General features: G+C 42.9%; 1 protein-coding gene across 2 annotated transcripts in view; it reads left to right on the forward strand.

Annotated features, from left to right (window-relative positions):
* Positions 1-1,512: 1,512 nt before the first annotated feature.
* Positions 1,513-20,972, forward strand: part of LOC115111483 (sarcoplasmic/endoplasmic reticulum calcium ATPase 2-like) — a 30,885-nt gene continuing 11,425 nt past the window's right edge. For both annotated transcript variants that reach the window (XM_029637574.2, XM_029637575.2), the window contains exons 1-8: positions 1,513-1,982; positions 5,359-5,376; positions 5,584-5,666; positions 7,820-7,924; positions 9,445-9,583; positions 18,496-18,576; positions 19,309-19,394; positions 19,734-20,198. In XM_029637574.2, the coding sequence (XP_029493434.1) occupies positions 1,865-1,982; positions 5,359-5,376; positions 5,584-5,666; positions 7,820-7,924; positions 9,445-9,583; positions 18,496-18,576; positions 19,309-19,394; positions 19,734-20,198 (1,095 nt within the window). In that variant the 5' untranslated portion in view covers positions 1,513-1,864. The remainder of the gene's footprint in view (positions 1,983-5,358; positions 5,377-5,583; positions 5,667-7,819; positions 7,925-9,444; positions 9,584-18,495; positions 18,577-19,308; positions 19,395-19,733; positions 20,199-20,972) is intronic.

Below are 20,972 nucleotides of genomic sequence, written 5' to 3' on the forward strand. Positions count from 1 at the left end.
TCAGCATAACAATGCCCCCATGCACAAAGCAAGGTCCATACAGAAATGGTTTGTCGAGATCTGTGTGGAAGACGACAGGTAGCCTAGTGGTTAGAGCGTTGGGCCAGTAACCTACAGGTTGCTAGATCGAATCCCTGAGCTGACAAGGTACAAATCTGTTGTTCTACTCCTGAACAGCAACATCATCATTGTAAATAAGAATTTGTTCTTAACTGACTTGACTAGTTAAATAAATAAAAACCTTGACTAGCCTGCACAGAGCTCTGACCTCAACTCCATCAAGCACCTTTGGGATGAATTGGAAGGTTGACTGTGAGCCAAACTCACTAATGCTCTTATGGCTTAATGGAAGAACATTTTCAACATCTAGTGGAAAGCTTTCCCAGAAGAGTGGAGGCTGTTGTAGCAGCAAAAAGGGGACCAACTCCATATGCCCATGATTTTAGAATGAGATGTTCGACAAGCAGGTGTCCACATACTTTGTCATGTAGTGTAACTCAATATACTGCAGACTGTCCTGACAGCCACAGTTAATGGTCCCTCCCTGTGCCAGATGGATCGCGTGTGAATTCCAGAAGGCAGCTTGACTCGGAACTGGTTGGGATAGAATTATAACTGAACAACAGGATCGGCCTTGTTCCACTGGAGGCTTCATTTAGAAGTGTCAACAGATTAAACAAGACAGTCCTGTTACAAGAATTACCCCTAATAAACACAGTGGGGGTGTCATCTTAACCTTGTGCCCTTCGCTGACATAGTTCAAGCCGTCATAGTAGTTTGCCTGTGATTGCTTTGCATCACTTGGTTTGACAAAGAAATGCTGCCTTTGTTCACATCAAATTATGATTTCAAGTGAGGTCAGGTGAGGTGAGTGCATTCAAATATATGCATGCTGCTAGGGTCCAGTCACTCTCATTGTTGTTGGTCATACTAATGTACGTAAATAATGGCTGTGGCTAGGTATGCAAACTCAGTGTGGATCACAATCTATACTGGTACATAGACTTTCCATAGACAATATCCAGCCTGGTCAGTATCCCATGTCAAAGTATCTTGATATAGTTCACAGTAAATAGTCAATGGCTTTTTATTTTGCTAATTTAACCATTCAGAGCAAACTCTGGCACTGGAGAGCATGCAGGCTTATATAACAGCCCTATGACTCAGCTAATTATGGCCCAGACTAAATCCCATGCTACATTTTATTTTAACATGGTCTGTTAATGATGCACTGGAATAAAAGCTTGAAGGTCGACACCTCTGGACCTTGAGTTGGAGAAGCCTGAACTAGGGCCTACTGATCCTGGGAAAGGGAAATGCATCAACCAGATTTTCTGCATCATATTCAGATTACTACAGAGTATTGTTGTTTGGCCGTGTTTGTCACTGACTGCTAATATCAAACTCTTGGTAAATCCTTACTTTTGAGAACATTTCCGGACTACTTCCGTCCAATGAGAGTAGTCCACATACTGAACATGCAAGGGGCAGTGTTGAGGCACTTTTGAACAAAACAGATGAGCACTACAGTGTGTTACCACTGAAGCTGAGAGGGTAGACCAACGCAAACCGAGGGTAGCGCAAGGATTGGACTGGGTGAATGCAGCCCTCAACAGTGGCGATTGCGGCATTCTTTTCCACCATTTTTGGGGAGATAAGAGGACACCCAAAGTAACATGAACATTCGTCGAAGGGTCATGTTTCGTTCATAAGGCTAACAATTTACTATTCGTGTCATCAGGCAGTTATCTGAATGCATATTTCATAGTTGGCAAGCTGTATTTTTTCTTCTGAAATTGTTGACTTTTAAAGAGACTGAGGCGGCTGAGTAACGTTAAACGAAATAAGGAGCCGATAGTCCACCATGGATAACGCTCACACAAAGAGTGTTGAAGAAGTTTATAGCGATTTTTCTGTCAACGAAAGCACAGGACTTGGTTTGGACCAGGTGAAACGTCAGAAGGAGAAATGGGGCTCGAACGGTACGTTATCCTCTAGCTACACTTTTACTACTGGTACCGGTATTTAAGCTAACTATATTTCACTCGCAAGGGAACTAGATCAGGGTTTCCCAAACTCAGTCCATGGCACTCCCCCGGTACACGTTTTGGTTTTTGTCCAAGCACTACACAGTTTGATTCAAATAATTAAAGTTTGGGTAACCCTTGTCTAGATAACGTACGGTCATTTGTTATGGTGCTTTCAAGACAACGGGGAAAAAATAGGTCAAATTATGACGTCAGTGATTTTCAGGTCTGAAAGTTGGAGCTCTAGAAAGAGGCCCGAGATCCCGACTTGGAATTCTGTTGGATAACCGTTCAACACGAATTTTCCCAGATGGAGCTCGTTCTTTTCCCGAGTTCCCACTGGTCTGAGATTTCCCAGTTCAGTTATTTTGAACGCGTCATTAGCTAAACGTCAGCACACACCCAGCTTGGTCATTGGTATACGTCATTGTATACTACCTTGTGGGTTTCAATCTTACATTTACACATTTTACTTAACTAAGTAGTTACACGGGGTAATTGTCCAATTAGTTCATTTTCAAGGGTGCAAGACCGCTGCGCTGACCTGTGCATTTGGTCAGGATAGCCGCCCGCACAGGCCCATGTAGCTAGCTATAACGATGCTCGCAGACTGGCTGGCTAACTATCGTTAGCTAAAACGAAAGCTGGTTTAAAGGATCCTGTGGTCTGTCGTTTTTCTAGATGGTTATTTAGTAGTATTCTGGTGGCACCACAAATTATGACGTCATGTGTGTATTGTAATGAGGAAGCCTTCAGAATAAAAGTCCGTATTGCAATGTGGTAACTCATTCAAAATAATTAGCATTTTAGTCAATGGCAACTTTTATTTTGCCAACAAAATAATAAATAATTTATTAAAACAAATGTTTTAACTTCTTCATTATTGGTGTAAAAAAAATAAGTAATATGTTGACACTTTGGGCTATAGAGAACTTTTCTACCTGTCTCAACTAAAGTGTATTGGAAAATGCTCGGTAGGATCTTAACTAACCAAATATATGTAGTTTTTGAGGGGAATGTGTCATACATATCCAGAAGCACTTCGTTCTCCACCCCATCCATAGCTGAGACCTGTTTTCTCTCTACAAGCCAATATGTACCCCATGTAAAGTCTATTACAGTGCATTATGATGGAGGTGGAGAACAAAGTGCTGCTGGATATGTATGACACAGTCCCCCTCCAAAATTACAAACATTTGGTTAGCAAAGACCCTACTGAGTATTTTTCATCCCAGTGTATCTGAAACAGGTAGTAATGTTTTTTTTCTCTCTCCACATCCCAATAAGTATCCCATATAGAGTGTTTTGCATTGCAGTAAATGGAGTTGGGGGAGTAAGGAGTTACCCGCACTCTGTATTATACCTGTTGCCCAGCATGAGACCAATTAAAGTTTTCAGGCTCTATTGAGTCATTCCAATAACATGTTTTATTAAGTGCATTTCTTAAAATGTAGCCAACACAATGGCTTTCAACGTAGTACAATTTTATTTGTTACACGCGCCGAATACAACGGGTGTAGACTTTACCGTGAAATGCTTACTTACGAGCCCTTTCCCAACAATACAGAGTTTTTGTAAAAGGAATTTTAACACAAAATAACGAAGCTATATACAAGGGGTACGAGGTAATTGAGATGATATGTACATGTATGTATGGGGTAAAAGTGACTAAGCACTGAGGATGGATAATAAACAGCAGCGTATGTGAAAGTGTGTGTGGGGGTAGAAGCTGTCCAGGAGGCTTGGCACTCTGGTATAGCTTGCTGTGTGGTAGCCAGGAGAACAGTCTATGACTTGGGTGACTGGAGTCTTTGACAATTTCTAGAGCCTTCCTCTGGCACCGCCTGGTATAGAGGTCCTGGATGGCATGGAGCTCGGCCCCAGTGATGTACTGGGCCGTACGTATTATCCTCTATAATGTCTTGCGGTCAGATGCCAAACAGTTGCCATACCAAGCGGTGATGCAGCCAGTCAAGATGCTCTCAGTAATGCAGCTGTAGAACTTTTTGATGTGCGGACCCATGACAAATCTTTTCAGTCCCCTGAGGTGAGAGCGGCGTTGTCGTGCCCTCTTCACGACTGTTGGTGTGTTTGGGCAATAATAGGTCCTTAGGGACATGAACACAGAGGAACTTTCGACCCACTCCACCACAGCCCTGTCGATGTGAATGGGGGCGTGCTCGGTTTTCTGTAGTCCACATACTTTTATTTTGAAAGTTTACACAAATTAAAGTTATTTTATTTTTACGGTTCCTGACCAATTGTGCTATTTTGTATTTTTTTGTTGCTGATCGTAACTAAAAAAAATTAACATGAGCAAAAAGAGCTTCTGGACATCAGAACAGTGATCACTAACCTCGATTTGGATGAGGATTTGTACTTCAATGAGTCGGCGGGGAAGGACATACTGCTCATCCCAGACTAGGCCCAAATCACAGACACTCGTAAAAGGAATAAACAGCTTTCTAGAGGTTGACGTGTGGGATACCTGACGAGACTACGTCGGCGAGTGGATAAACCGCTTCTACCCTCCGTTGTATTGGTGAACGTTCAGTCACTGGAGAATAAACTGGGCAAGCTCCATCAAGACTATCCTATCAATGTGAGCTGAAGAACTGTAATATCATGTGTTCTCAGGACATGGTTGGTAATGGAAAATATAAATCGAGTTGTTTTTATCCACAGACAACGCAATCTCTACTACACTCCGCACTGCCCTTTCCCACCTGGACTTCCTGACCCCAGGTGGTGAGGGTAGGCGGCAACAACATCCGCCACGCTGACCCTCAACGCAGGGGCCGCTCAGGGATGCGTGCTTAGTCCCTTACTGTACTCCCTGGCCGGGCACAACCGATGACATGACGGTGGTAGGCCTGATCACCGACGATAATGAGACAGCATATAGGGAGGATGTCAGAGATATACACAAGATTATATATTGGATGTCTGACAACTTTCAAGGTGACCTCTGAGAAGATGGGTTAAAAATAATCCCTACACCACCATGAATTCAAACATTGAGTGGGCAATGTTCTTACCCTCTATGCTTTTGCTACCGTTAATGACTCAGCCAAACTCAAGGCTGTGGTTTCACGCAGTGAATGCAATTAAATGAAGTCCCTGTTTTTCAAATTCCTGGTGGCAATCTAAACCAGGACATAGGGGGTTAGTGGGAGTCATTGGAGTCGGTGGTAGTCAAAGCCGAGGTGGAGATCAACAAATTGCAATGCCATGTCATGATTGATTGTCAAAATGTAAGAATATTACTAAACCATTTTCCCTAATGGTGTGTTCTCTTTTCCCTGGTGCCCTTTGGATTGGACCATCTCAGAGCTACCTGCTGAAGAAGGTAACACTTGTTAAAAATAGTTGGTTGTAAAAATTAAACCTAATTCTGATATTTTCTCCAATTATTTGCAAAAGAGCTGATCTGATTGGTCAAAAGACCAAATTAGTGAAAAAATATCCAGAATGAGCTGCCTGTGTAAACGCAGCCTATGTGATGCATGATTTTTTTTTATTGATTTCATGTCATTTAACACCTTTCATTCTACAGGGAAGTCTCTATGGGAGCTTGTTGTTGAACAGTTTGAAGATTTACTTGTAAGAATTCTTCTGCTGGCAGCTTGTATATCTTTTGTAAGTATATCACCTGGACAATTTATTTTTCTTCTTCCTGAGATGGGGTTGAGGGCACACTAAATTTGGTACTGCTACTGCTTGCCATGGGTCAGTTTTCCCCCTTTTAATAGGCTAGCCCTTGATATCAATCAACCAACATTTTACATTAGACAAGTATAGATTGATGTCTGTATTAGAAGCATGTCACTCTGGGGAATTTAGTCACAGTATTCTTGCTGTCACCGTAAAGGTTTAAATTAATATACTTTTGAATGCATTTGATTGCTTTGATTTATTATGTAGCTGTGTCAATTCTCTTATAAGCAAACACCTAAATCATCTGATCTTATGCTTGCTGTCTGGAGTTGCTGAAAAAAAGCTAATGAGTAGGAGTGGGCTGTCTAATGGAAAGGGAAAGTTTGTTTGGCCTCTTGGCATGAGGTGTGGACAGCAAGTGCAAATGTCTTCTGTTTTTATGCCTCTGCTGAGGTTACATTCATAGATCAGGTGGCTAAACAGCTGAGAAGGCTAGCTACACATCTGAGGAATGGTGACAACAGCAGTTGCTTGAATCGAGTTGCTATCACCATGTGTCTAACAAGACATTTGAGTCGTCTTTAGCGTAATCACTTCTATCAGGGTTCTCACTGGTAGTTTGCCTTTCGCCTCGTGTTTTGACATTTAACGTTACATCGTTATTGGTAGTAAGTTGCCTATACACAAGCTAAATGGTTTGGTGGAAATGTAACTGACAGCATACAGTGATCTAGCCTAAATTCCATAGTCCTACAGTATTATCACTGTACTGCTACATCTGTTTACTATTCATGTTCTTAGGTAGTGGACAGACGGATGTTTTTGCATTGGAAAATATAATGTCAGATACCATGCGCATTGATTTGAGGAGATGTGGTCCTTTTGAGGTCAATATGGAGGGTTCAAGAGCTGGAATCTATCATCCCTGGTTTGTGTGTGTGTGTGTGTGATATAGAGGAGCTGGTATGTAGTGTGCCCAGCCGTGCGATATGAAGGTGTCAGTGGCTGCTGTCCGGGGGACAGGGCACCACTGAAGACCAAATTTGGGCTCTTACCTTCAGTGGGAGGGCACACGCCAGATGAATGCACCATGCCCCTCACTCCCATACTTTTGGTCGGTGGTCAGATCTGATTGTGGGAGTAATAAAAGGCTAAAAGACAGTGAAATAAATTGGTGCAGCAGGTTGTTCATGATGGTGTCTGTGTTATGCAGAATTGTCTCGTTGAAGTGAATTCGTGTGCTCTTATTCTCAGCAGTTAAGAGGGACATTATTCAAATGAGTCCCACTCCCAGAAGAGTGTTTTTATCTCCTGTTTGTGAGAGAGGAGTAGCGCTGAGTTGGAGAAGAGCTTTACTAAATGCACAATGTGTGGGTTGTGATTGATTACAGAAGCAGTGGTCCTCCTGGTAACTGGTTTAATGTTTGTGGGGGGTTGGTTTGAGGTGGTAAGATGGTTGCCTGTTGGTTTCAACTGCTCATTTGATATGCATACTGTGTATGATACTGAGGGCCATTGATTAATTTAGCCAAATGTACTGTTATGTGATGTGCTGACACTGATACAGCATTACAAATCCAGTCCATCTTTTATAAACTTTGTATCCCTACTATATTTTCTGTGTTTGATTGACAGTTTTGTAGTGCAAATGCAATTTATGTGCAACTTTTACCATAAACCTCAATTAAATCTGGCAGCATGATTTAATTAAATTCTGGTTCAATAATCACCTCCTTATATTGCACATTGTTGAAGAAAAGTTTCAAATTAAATCATGTTGGCAGATTAAAATGAGGTTAATGGTTACTTTTGCACTTATTAGCTCAAAGCTTTTACATTTAAAAAAAGTCAATGTGACTGCCACTGCTAAGTTAGTCATTTCAGATTGTGTACTTCTACTATGTTTGGGTCCATTGGCAGGCATGGATGAAGTTTGTCTGTATTTTTAACAGCTATGCTTTCTCCATGACATTTAGCACAACCTTATTTCACATATTCATATTTCACTTCAATCATAGCTTTCTTAACACGATTATTTAAATTCATAGTTGTAAGTATCCAGGGGGAATAATGTTGGTACGTGCTCCTGTACTATGTGCAATAATTGATCATCTCGTTGTCTTGTTTACCGTTAGGTCTTGGCCTTATTCGAGGATGGAGAAGAAACAATCACAGCCTTTGTGGAGCCTTTTGTAATCTTACTCATTCTTATAGCCAATGCCATAGTGGGTGTGTGGCAGGTGAGCAACTCACATTACATCATTTTGACCTCTTTTACAGTATCTTGAATGTCCGTGTGGAGGTGCAATGACAAGTATTTAGAAACTCTTGATTTGCTTGTATGCTGCTAGCTAGTGACTATAGGCAAAACAGGCCACCATTAAAAAGTTACAGGTAGGAGTATCCACAAATCTCATACATTCTGCTTGCTGGTCACATGTCCGCTTTACGCTTAACTCTTATTAATGTCATGCTTTTCAATAGAAAGTAAATGGGCAGAGGAAGGAAGTGGGTCATTGACAACATTTGCGACAGTTTAGATGAGACCAAAGTGACAACCCCCCTCGCCCAGCCTTGACAAGTCTGTTGCTTTGTTGATGTTTATACACAATGGTCTCTTAGCCATTCTCTAATCCATATTTGCAGTTTTTGCAAAGAGAACTCAGCCTGTAGCAACACACAAAGGCTATATGCTCCCTTAGGATTTATTAATTCAGTCTAAACTCATGCATATTTCTGGCCTGCGTGATTTCGTCCAGGAGAACTAGGTTACATTTCCTCAGCTGTCTGTCAACATAGATGGCATGTTTGTGAGCAAATTACCTTGAACATTTGAATCCAATCCATAAAGCATTTATGCGCAGCCATAGAATGAGCATAAAATATTGTCAATCACTCTGTTTCAAACAACAAGTTCATAGGTGTCTTGCTTACTCAGTTTTGATGCCCAATTTCTAGTGTCAGTTAGAATGTCTGTCACACTGGTTGACTTTGCCTACACTGTCAGGCAGCTCCTAGGAGGAATTTCCAAACCACTGTGTGCCATGGAGTAGACTCTAACATCTGTCCCTGTAGCCCTAAATTACCATGCTCAATAGACAATTATAGGCTCTTTATTAACTTATATCAATCAGTAAAATGTCATTCATAAATCCCTTTTCACATAAACTGTTTTCACTAAGTGCTATACAGATTCCCAGCCTAAAACTCCAAAGAGCAAGCAATGCAGAAGCACTTATATGTTGAAGCTGGTCAGGAAATGTGGACTTTAGAACCAAGCATTCTATTCCTCCAAGTTATTGAGTAAACACAAACGTGACATTGGCACAGTGTGTGGATTTTCTTATTTAGCTGTTGTTCTCATAAATGTGACATTCCCCTATGACGCAGTGTTAACAACTTACACTTCTGTTTTCTTAAGCATAATCAGTACAGAAATGGACTATTTTCAGAGTGTAAAATATGCAAAGGGATCCCCTGGTCCTTGTCATGCACAATCTCTAAAATATTTCCTGCTGTCTATGACTTTGTGGTTACATTTTTACAGCCACATCCATCAGAGTTAATGAAACAAAGTGCCATGGTTAGGCTGTTGAAGTGACAGATTGTGCCTTTTAAAGAAGTCCCATATCTGCAGTTTGTGGGATGGTGAAAAGTCAAATAGGCTTATTTGATTTGAATTGGCTTCTAACATGTCATCAGATCATCTATTTCGGTATGTAATATGTAACCAAACAGTCAACGTTTCTAATCTACACAGGAACGCAATGCTGAGGATGCCATTGAAGCCCTTAAAGAGTACGAGCCTGAGATGGGCAAGGTCTACCGCCAGGACAGGAAGACCGTTCAGAGGATCAAGGCCAAAGAAATCGTGCCTGGAGACATCGTGGAGGTTGCTGGTAAGTTGGCCCTGTCTTTCTCAGTGCTGTAGGATGCATTAAACCCACATAATTTTTGGTGATTCAGTCATTTGGCTTATGAATAACCATTATTTAAGATTGAAGCAAAAACAGTTCTTAGTCTTCGTTAGGAAAAAAAGGACACTCCTTGTAATCTATTTTCACTTAAACCAGCATAGTTTGACTTCTCACTCGGGTACATTTTATTTTTAACTGGACTCGTGAATCCAGGAATGGTTAGGCTTACATTTTAACAGAGAAATCTCATTTAAATTGCCCTCTTCCCCCAGTCCCACTGCAGAGGTGACACCCTACATGAGAGATGTATTTTGGGATGTTTCTATTAACCCATTGTCCCAAAGGACTAGGCACTAGTGGTGCTAAGGACCTCTCGAAACACATGAGCGTGTTTCCTAGGGTGCTAACCTCATGAAGGTACACGGCACACCACCTTGACGAGGCTCCCATTGTGTTCAACCATAGCGTCATGCTAGCACATTCCCATTGGAGCCGGTAAACTGAACCTCACGTTTCCTCAATGCAGCTCATGAAAGAGCCTGGTATGACTTACCCCAAGTCGGTGACTTTAGCAGCGAGAGAGACGTTTCTGATTGATTTTCAGAGGAATTGTGTCCTGAAAAGCATGTGGCTGCAGTGCAGCAGGGGATGGACATAGATGTAGTCAACTGATGTGCAGTAAAATACTGGAGTCCTTGAAGCGCTAATGTTATCATGGTACTTGGTTTAACCCTAAGCCACTGAGGTGATACTGTGTTTTTCTGTGCATAGTGGTGGGTTTTATTTTTAGCCTGTCTAGATTATGGAATCATGGTGTATTTATAGCAGGCAGTGACGGTAGATCCTTTCTGGGGAAAAGTGATGCTGTGTATGACGTGGGACTCCAAACTCACCTTGAGAAGGGCACCGGCAGCACGGTGCATTTGCTGCTTGCTCGTTTCTATGAAACCTATTGTTTTAGAGTGACGGAACATTTGGTTTGGGGGTTAATGTTTAACAATACCTTCATGATGGTATGGTTATCAAAGTGGATCCTGGATGTATTCGTGCGTGTTCTGTATATTTGCCTTTATTTGTTGCACAGAAATCCTTGGCTGGTCCTTGCTGTGTAAAAATATGATTGAGTATAGGCGTCATTAGTTGTGTAGAGTGAAGGTCACTTATGGTTTTGTTGTATGTTTGCTCAGGAAAATGGCTAACGGCCTTGCTCGGAAACCAGACTCTCTTCAAGGGAACAGTTGGCAAAGCAGATATTGTCAGAGTGATGCATTGTGGAGGCTGTCAGGTGGAGATTGAGAATGTCACCTAAGCTTAGAGAGCACATTGGGGAAATCCTGCAGAGCCTTTTCAGATTGGTTTCTGTGAGGCTCCTTTCTGAATGTTTGCCCAAATCCCCAGTGTGACCCCCTGCCATGCAGGAAGGCTGGTCATGACGCAGATGCCAGCTTACTGCTGAGGCAGAGGACGCAGGCTGCGCTGACTGGCTGAGCTGTGAGCAGAATACTAAACGGGCCAATCTCTGGCCCTGCCTGTCAGGGTACCACTGTGTGCCCTGACACAGCCAGCCTCTCGCTCCACTTGTCGATGTGTTTATTACACATAGCTAGTAGTCATCAACATAATGTGTCTATAGCCAGAGGTGTTGCAGTTCCACAGGACTGAGGAGAGTCTGGTCTGGTCCCTGGCTGGTGTATGTTCAGTACAGTAAGGGCCCAGATACTGATGGGGCAAGTCTGTGTGGGGTGGGATGGGGGGGATCTCAGCTGCTTCTATTGTTTGGACAGCAAGATGACCTTGTAGGGAAGTCTGTGTCAGTGGTGGATCGCGATCTCACCCCCGCCCACCTCCAAGCCCAACACACAGAGACCCTACCCATCACTACTCTCCATGGCCTGGGATTCCAGACACTCAGCATGGCATTTTGTGTGGCCTGCTGTGGGGTCTTTTGGCAAGTGTCAGGTCCAACCAGGTATTTGCTGTCCCCAGCTTGTCTGCAGGCGGCACAATGGCTGTCTGGGACTTAGATGAGTAAGGTGGAGGGATCTGTATGTTACTGCATCAGCATCCCCTTTTCAAGTTCAATCTGCTGTTCATTTAGCCCTGCGCCCGGTTTCCCGATAGCGATGGAACTTAGGGAGTGTTTTAACAATGCACCTTTCCTACAAGGGCTGAAGATGTAACATGCATTTCCATAAACACCCCGTAGAGAGAGTGTTTAATAAGTGAGCCATTGGAGCATGTAGCTACTGATAGGATCGAAAGATCAGATCAGCTTTCTCCATTCAAATCTTACCTTAGCATTAGAATTGTGCCACAATACTGACGACGAATAAGCTCCTAGAGATATTATCACCTATGGCTTCAAATATTGAGGTGGCTTATTCTAATGCTTAGCCTATAATAATGCACTAAATCAAGATTTGGCACAATTTTGCGCGCATGTTACGCATCATGAAATGTATTGAGGCAATTTTTATACAGTAGCCTACAATTAGCAAAATAGAGCTCAATTGATTGAACATGAAATGTATTTCAATATTATTTAAATATATAGTGTCTTCAAAGTAATAGATTTTCTCACCAATCTACACACAATACCCCATCACGACAAAGTGAAAACGTGTTTTTCAAAATGAAAATGCAAATTTATTAAAAAATAACAAATTTACATACAGTGGGACAAAAAAAGTCTTTAGTCAGCCACCAATTGTGCAAGTTCTCCCACTTAAAGATGAGCGAGGCCTGTAATTTTCATCATAGGTACACTTCAACTATGACAGACAAAATGAGGGAAGAAAATCACATTGTAGGATTTTTTTATTAATTTATTTGCAAATTATGGTGGAAAACTTTTATTATTGACCAAATACTTATTTATCTCAGTACTTTGTTATATACCCTTTGTTGGCAATGACAGAGGTCAAACGTTTTCTGTAAGTCTTCACAAGGTTTTCACACACTGTTGCTGGTATTTTGGCCTATTCCTCCATGCAGATCTCCTCTAGAGCAGTGATGTTTTGGGACTGTTGCTGGGCAACTCCCTCCAAAGATTTTCTATGGGGTTGAGATCTGGAGACTGGCTAGGCCACTCCAGGACCTTGAAATGCTTCTTACGAAGCCACTCCTTCGTTGCCCGGGCGGTGTGTTTGGGATCATTGTCATGCTGAAAGACCCAGCCACGTTTCATCTTCAATGCCCTTGCTGATGGAAGGAGATTTTCACTCAAAATCTCATGATAAATGGCCCCATTCATCCTTTCCTTTACACGGATCAGTCGTCCTGGTCCCTTTGCAGAAAAACAGCCCCAAAGCATGATGTTTCCACCCCCATGCTTCACAGTAGGTATGGTGTTCTTTAGATGCAACTCTCTTTGTCCTCCAAACACGACGAGTTGAATTTTCACCAAAAAGTTCTATTTTGGTTTCATTTGACAATATGACATTCTCCCAATCTTCTTCTGGATCATCCAAATGCTCTCTAGCAAGCTTCAGACGGGCCTGGACATGTACTGGCTTAAGCAGGGGGACACTGGCGACGTAGAGTCCCTGGCGGCGTAGTGTGTTACTGATGGTAGGCTTTGTTACTTTGGTCCCAGCTCTCTGCAGGTCATTCACTAGGTCCCCCCCGTGTGGTTCTGGGATTTTTGCTCACCGTTCTTATGATCATTTTGACCCCACGGGGTGAGATCTTGCGTGGAGCCCCAGATCGAGGGAGATTATCAGTGGTCTTGTATGTCTTCCATTTCCTAATAATTGCTCCCACAGTTGATTTCTTCAAACCAAGCTGCTTACCTATTGCAAATTCAGTCTTCCCAGCCTGGTGCAGGTCTACAATTTTGTTTCTGGTGTCCTTTGACAGCTCTTTGGTCTTGGCCATAGTGGAGTTTGGAGTGTGACTGTTTGAGGTTGTGGACAGGTGTCTTTTATACTGATAACAAGTTCAAACAGGTTCCATTAATACAGGTAACGAGTGGAGGACAAAGCACTGCTTAAAGAAGTTACAGGTCTGGGAGAGCCAGAAATCTTGCTTGTTTGTAGGTGACCAAATACTTATTTTCCACCATAATTTGCAAATAAATTCATAAAAAATCCTACAATATGATTTTCTGGATTTTTTTCTCTCATTTTGTCGGTCATAGTTGAAGTGTACCTATGATGAAAATTGCAGGCCTCTCTCATCTTTTTAAGTGGGAGAACTTGCACAATTGGTGGCTGACTAAATACTTTTTTTGCCCCACTAAGTGTTCACAGCCCTGAGTCAATACATGTTAGAATCCCCTTCGGCAGTGATTACAGCTGTGAGTCTTTCTGGGTAAGTCTCTAAGAGCTTTGCACACCTGGATTGTACAATGTTTGCACATAAATAATTATTCAAGCTGTCAAGTTGGTTGTTGATCATTGCTAGACATAGATTGTCAAGCAGATTTAAGTTACAACTGTAACTCGGCCACTCAGGAACACGTTGAGGCTTCACTGTCTTCTTGGAAAGCAACTCCAATGTAGATTTGGCCTTGTGTTTTAGGTTTTTGTCCAGCTAAAAGGTTAATTTGGTCTGTTTTGAAAGCAGACTGAACCAGGTTTTTCTCTAGGATTTTGCCTTGCTTAGTTCTACGCAGTTTCTTTTTTATCCTAAACTCCCTTGTCCTTGCCGATGACAAGCATACTTATAACATGATGCAGCGACCACTTTGCTTGAAAATATGAAGTGGTACTCAGTGATGTGTTGGATTTGCCCCAAGTATAACGGTTTGTATTCAGGACATAAAGTTAATTTCTTTGTCCAATTTTTTGCAGTTTTACTTTAGTGTTTTATTGCAAATAGGATGCATGTTTTGTAATATTTTTATTCTGTACAGGCGTCCTTTTCACTCTGTCATTTAGGTTAGTATTGTGGAGTAACTACAATGTTGGTCCATTCTCAGTTTTCTCCTATCACAGCCATTAAACTCTAAATGTTTTAAAGTCACCATTGGCCTCTGAGCGATTTCCTTCTTCTCTGGCAACTGAGTTAGGAAGGATGCCCGTATCTTTGTAGTGACTGGGTGTATTCATACACCATCCAAAGTGTAATTAATAACTTCACCGTGCTCAAAGGGATATTCAATGTCTTGTTTTATTTTTACCCATCTACCAATAGCTGCCCTTTGTGAGTCATTAAAACCTCCCTGGACTTTGGTTGAATCCGTTTTGAAATTCACTGCTTCACTGAGGGACCTTAAAGATAATTATGAGTGGGATACAGAGAGTCTACCAAATTGTATTTATATGGTTTTTACAAACCATTCAAATAAAAGTACTTGTTTTGGACAACAAAAAAACACAGATTATTTTAAATACTAGATACTCAAATACACATGTATTTGAACCCAGGTCTGGTATCAACCAACAGTTATTAAGCCACTGCAATTTTCTGACTGTTGTTTTTACATTGTCCTCGCGTTCAAGTGGCAGCTAATCCTGAGGCATGTCCTGCATTGACTGCTGGGAATCTGCGCTATGCTGTCTGGTTCTAGAATTGGTTGTAAAGGGGAAGACATGCTGGTATGACCCTGGAGAGACTCTTAAGCGGAGCCACTAACAAGGAAGAGGCTGACCTCAAGACAACAGGAAACATTAGTACCCTTCAGAGTTTCTTCTTTCAGAATACATTACTGTGGTCAGACTGTAGCATTGTACACAGCTTCTCATGGCCACATGTGGAACAGTGCATTAGAATATTAAGAAGACTGCTGTGTGGAGAGGGAAGGCAGGACGAGTTATCAACACCCTTTTCATTAAGCTAAGTAGAGGGTTTAATTACAACCTTTTCATGGTGTTAATGGCAACAACGCACTGGGACCGGACATCCAGAGAGGTCTTTAGCGATCCATTTCAATGTCTGAATAAAAATCTTTGTCTAGTGTATGATGTGTCCCAGCATATAGAGGCCATAGAGAGTTTGAAGGCATGTTGACCCCTGACCTCTGCTCTTCCTTCCTATCTCCCAGCAGAACGCTGTTAGTCGGGCAGCATCTGGTCTACATCTCACACAGCATAGGCCGCTGGTCTTAATCTAAGTGTCACGTGGCTCCGTCGCAGTGTCCTGTTGCCACCGCAACCAAACCTGGCCCAGGACAGGACATGGTGGTCTGTTTGTAGTGTACTGTACTGTCCTACACACAGCCATGTTCTGTTGGTTATGAGAGGAGACTGGAGATCTCAGTACAACCACTGAAAACAGGAAGTAGAGATTAAAGCCAGACACATGGTTGTTACTCCAACTAGCTTTAGGCTAGTGTTCATGGTCTCTCATGCTCTTTTTTCCTTTTCTAATTTTCTCTGATTCAACAAGTTCTTTGGCCTTTTGAATTGTTAGTGTACTGTACACTTGGTTAGTGGTGAACGCTTTCTAGACAAGAACAGCTGGTTAAGAGGACTTGAAGAGTTCTAGGACGTAGTTCGCCGTCAAGTGCTTCTAAAATAGCCTAATCAGAATGAGCTATTTAAACCTTTTGTTGTAGCTGCCATAAGCACCTGCATCCTCAGGATTGTCCACAGAGAAACCTGCCGTGTCATGCAGTCATACACAGCAGGGCCTGTGTCAGTCTGTCAGCGAAAGCAGTTTTTCTGTCTTCCTAGTGTGGCAGCATTGCTTGGACCCACTCCACAGTTGTAAAGAAGGGCACCCCTGGAAGTCATGTCTGGCACTGGTTCACAGACTCTTGTGTCTGTGCCGCTTGTTGCTACGCGGCCTGTCTCAATCTCCTCGGCGTGGAGAATCACTTGTTGGCAAGCCTTGGGGTGAAAAGGTGTTCATGTTTGAGGAGACTTTTGGCCTGGTACCAAGTAGGATGTTGACTTAAAGGGATAGCTGATGTATTCACACAGACTTCATCCAGAGCAGGCCTGCAGACCTGGCTAACTGCACCAGGACAATCTTACGTGTTTTGTACCCCCATAAGGACATCAAGTGTTATTGTAATTGGCTTTACTCCCTGTAGTCACCAGTGTTTCTTAAAACATTTGAATGTGTCTTGGGACAGGAAGTGTTGCACAACCCTAAGGATGTGGCCGTTATGGGGGGAAACGTTTGACTGTGGTCATGTTTTCTTTCAGTTCAGCTTGGTGTCAGATTGTATTTTGAAACTCCTCCCAAATGTGTTATCTTTCTTTGGCCTGTAGATAATATTCTGTAACTGTTTGCCTTTGTCTGAATAGCTTTCAAGTGAGCCTGATGATAATTTGATGTTGCAGCCCATCCAAGGCCAATCCATTGCATACTTCCCTCTGTGAGTTAGGTCTCCTGACCTTTTCAGAAGTGAAACACATTGTTCCACATTTAGACAGTTGAAAGATGCCATTGAGCTCTACACAATTATTTCTGAGAAAAGCGGTCTGTCTCTCTCTCATGATTGGCCCATGTCCACTGATGGTCCAGAACTCCTGGCACCAGTGTCAGCATTAATACGGCCTGACACACACACCCAACTGCTCGCATCTCTCTCTTTCTTTCTCTCTCTCTGAGCCAAGGGCTTGTTGGTGTTGAGGCTTGTGTGTCTAGCTTTAATATGTGACAGCTTAGGGACACCCACTTGTTAATTTGAAGGTTTGAAAACAAGGAGTTTGAGGTTAAAGTGTGTACTGTGTGCTAAGCACCACTCCTGTTGCGTCAATGAGTTTTGGAAAATGGGGCTCCATGTCTGAGTGACAGCAGCTGGTATTATCTCCTCCACCTCTTCCTGTGCAGTGGGGAGGACAGGAAAGTAGCTGGCATTTAAACCAATCAATCAAATATTTTATAAAGCCTTTTTACATCAGCAGTTGTCACAAAGTGCTGAAACGGATACCCAGCCTAAAACCCCAAGAAGCAAGTAGTGCAGAAGCACAGTGGCTTGGAAAAACTCTCTAGAAAGGCAGGAACCTAGAGGAACCAGGCTCCGATGGGTGGCCAGTCCTCTTCTGGCTGTGCCAGGTGGAGATTAGAACAATACATGGCCATTAAGGCCAGATCGTTTGGACAGCTCATTGGGGGAACATATTTAAATAGTTTTCCCATTTTTGGCTGTGCGTATTGTTCATCCCATGCTATTTTTCTCTCCTCTCAAGGGCACAGGGGGGGATCGGATTAGTTTACTGTCTGTTCAGTCATGAACATGTTTCTCTTCCCTGGCTTCCACCAGTCTCCCTCAATCACCCAGATTGGCCATATTATTCCAATACTCACTGTGTCTTGAAAAGAAAGGGCATGATTGAAGGACATTGAATACATTTTAATACCATGTTAAGTCTCCAGGTCTGTGGTATGTGTTTTTCTGTAGAACTGTGCCCTGCAGCGTTTATGTACTAATAGGTTGCAGAATCAGGTCGCCACAATTCAGATGTGGCCCAAATTGTCTGTCTCCTTTGGGAAGGGCCTTTTTATGGCTCACCGGTCCTCTGTTTCCTCATGCTGCTCTGGCTCTCCTCTCTCCGCTACAATAGAAGCCCAGTACTCTGCCTCTGTGTGGCACAGCAACCAACCCTGAAATGAGCTATAGTCTGTCAGTTAACACTGATGCTGAATAAATGACTTCTCTATTTCAGAGAACGGCTGGGTGGTCTTCAAGGTCCAATAATCTAAGCACTCTGCAGGATCTGTATTTTTTATAATGTTCTGCTTTTAGTATTGGCTTCGACTTGAATATGACTTTGCACATCCACAACCAGTTTACTTGTCTTGAGACCTGTAACTGTATAGTATCTGTTGTGTGCTGCTACAATGACTCGACGTAATGGGCAGAAGTTTATGGAGGTCGTGAATTATCTGTCTAGTTTTCCCTGCTTGCAAAATGTGCAATGCATCATTGTCCGTCTATGATGTTTTTTTAATCTGTGTGCCTCTAATTCTGTCTTTATGTCTGGTTTCCCCTTCGCTAGTTGGAGACAAGGTTCCTGCAGACATCCGTCTTACATCCATCAAATCTACAACCCTGAGAGTAGATCAGTCCATCCTGACCGGTAAGACACACGGCTGTTTGCTGCACTGTGTTTTTCTATACCGAACAAACTTAGGCTACTCTACATCTCTAGTCAAAATAGACAAACTGTCTTACACCAAAAGCATAACAAAACTCTCTCTTCCTGTGTAATGACATTGTATGCTAATTTCAGGTGTTCTACAGCTGTCTTTGCTGAGTATGAGCTCCTCAGAGCCTGCAAGCATACTGTATGACTCACTTTTAATTGTCGCCTGACACATGTTTATTTGCCTGTATTCCACATAGGCAAACTTGAACTGTTTATTCCTCCTCCAGAACCAAGTTATTCCAAACTTCATTTGATTGGAGAGTCATGTCCCTAACACATCACCTCCATAGACTGGTAATATTGTAATACGTGAGGAATGTAGGAGTCTGTTCAAACCCAACTGCTCAGCCCCACCTCACAACAAAAGTTTGTTTTACTTTAGCTTATCAAAATAAGACTTATTAATAATTGAATATCATGACACCGTTTAATTAACCGAGTTCACCTCCTCTGAGTCTAGAGCCAGGGTTTCCACTTGATCCACATTATGATCAGAGGCTGTGCCCTGCACCATGCGCACCAAGAGCCATGAATGTTACACATTGATTGTGGAGTGGGAGTCTATGATTTGAAGTTGATAGAGTTTTTCCCCGAGGCTTTAGACACAGCCAAAGGGAAATCCGTGTGATACGTGACCTGCGCTGCTCTCTGCTGTGATTCCAGGTGAGTCGGTCTCTGTCATCAAGCACACGGACCCAGTGCCTGACCCTCGAGCTGTCAACCAGGACAAGAAGAACATGCTCTTCTCCGTAAGCAACACTCTTCTCTCTTCACTCCTTACTGCTCCTTGTAGCGGCTGTATGATGATTGAACTCCCCAACATCAGCTCGTAGTTTGAGATTCTCCTTCAGTCACTTGTTTCAGTCAAGCTCAATGGAGTTGAAGAACATGCTTGATGCAGGTATCCCTTAACTTTCCTAAACGTCATTAACAAATTATGCCAGCATCACTCAATATCAAAAATGTACTTAAAAATACAGACCCTGCTATTTTATTTTGGTTTGTAAATATAGTTAGAATATTCTAGTCTGCTCTCCTCAAGCGTGTGTGATTTGTGTGGCCATAACGTTCCACTTTTGTGTTTTCAGGGCACCAACATCTCGTCTGGCAAGGCTATTGGTGTGGTTGTGGCCACGGGCGTGAACACTGAGATTGGTAAGATCCGTGATGAGATGGCAGCCACTGAGCAGGAGAAGACCCCCCTGCAGCAGAAGCTGGATGAGTTCGGGGAGCAGCTGTCCAAGGTAATCTCCCTGATCTGCATCGCTGTGTGGATGATCAACATCGGCCACTTCAACGACCCCGTCCACGGAGGCTCCTGGATCCGCGGCGCCGTCTACTACTTCAAGATCGCCGTGGCCCTGGCCGTGGCCGCCATCCCTGAGGGTCTGCCTGCTGTCATCACCACCTGCCTGGCCTTGGGCACCCGCCGCATGGCCAAGAAGAACGCCATCGTCCGCAGCCTGCCCTCTGTGGAGACCCTGGGCTGCACCTCTGTCATCTGCTCCGACAAGACCGGCACCCTCACCACCAACCAGATGTCTGTCTGCAGGGTGAGTCTGGTTGGTTGTTTTACATGCTGACTGGACAGGGAAGTCTGCCTCTTGCTTTACCTTGCTGTGATACTGTTTCAGAGTATGTGTATGTGTGCAGAAGGCTCTTTTGTAGTGGAGAATCAAGAGTGAGATGTGTTACAAAGAGGTGGTGAGGCAGCGATGCGCTGCGGCTTTGATAGACAGTCAGCCATTAGGTGTTCATCCGCGGTGCTCTTGCATAACTGACCTTGCGTCACCGCTCTGCGGAGCATCCAGTCCCTCCCACTTTTTGAGTGGCACCCCAACACACCTACAGCTCTTTCCCAGAGCAGAGAGACATTTCATTATTCATGAGCATGTTTATTCTCTTTTTGGTGAATATGCACAGATCTTTGGAACTGCTGACTCCACTCCTTTAAACTTTGACCTGTTGCATTATTTAGTAGGTCTATGTCTATCAAATGTTTCTGGATGAGAGGTTCTTTATTTGGTAGCGGCCATTTATTTCCCATAATACATTTTGTTTGAACTAGCATTCCATGGGTCTCTGGTCTGTTTTAATGTATGTCCCTCTGTAGTCACTTCCTTTCACCTCTGGTGCAGACTGAAATTATTAGGGGAAATGGGATGTGTAGTTAGTTGCGCAACTAAATGCATTCAACTGAAATTTGTCTTCTGATTTTTAACCAACCCTTCTGAATCAGAAACTTCAGGATTTTGACAATGAGGCTTTTTTAAATCTACTTCCCTGGAGTCTGAACTCGTGGATACCATTTTTATGTCTCCGTGTCC

This window comes from Oncorhynchus nerka, linkage group LG27 (assembly GCF_034236695.1).
Source record: "Oncorhynchus nerka isolate Pitt River linkage group LG27, Oner_Uvic_2.0, whole genome shotgun sequence".
Lineage (NCBI taxonomy): Eukaryota > Metazoa > Chordata > Actinopteri > Salmoniformes > Salmonidae > Oncorhynchus > Oncorhynchus nerka.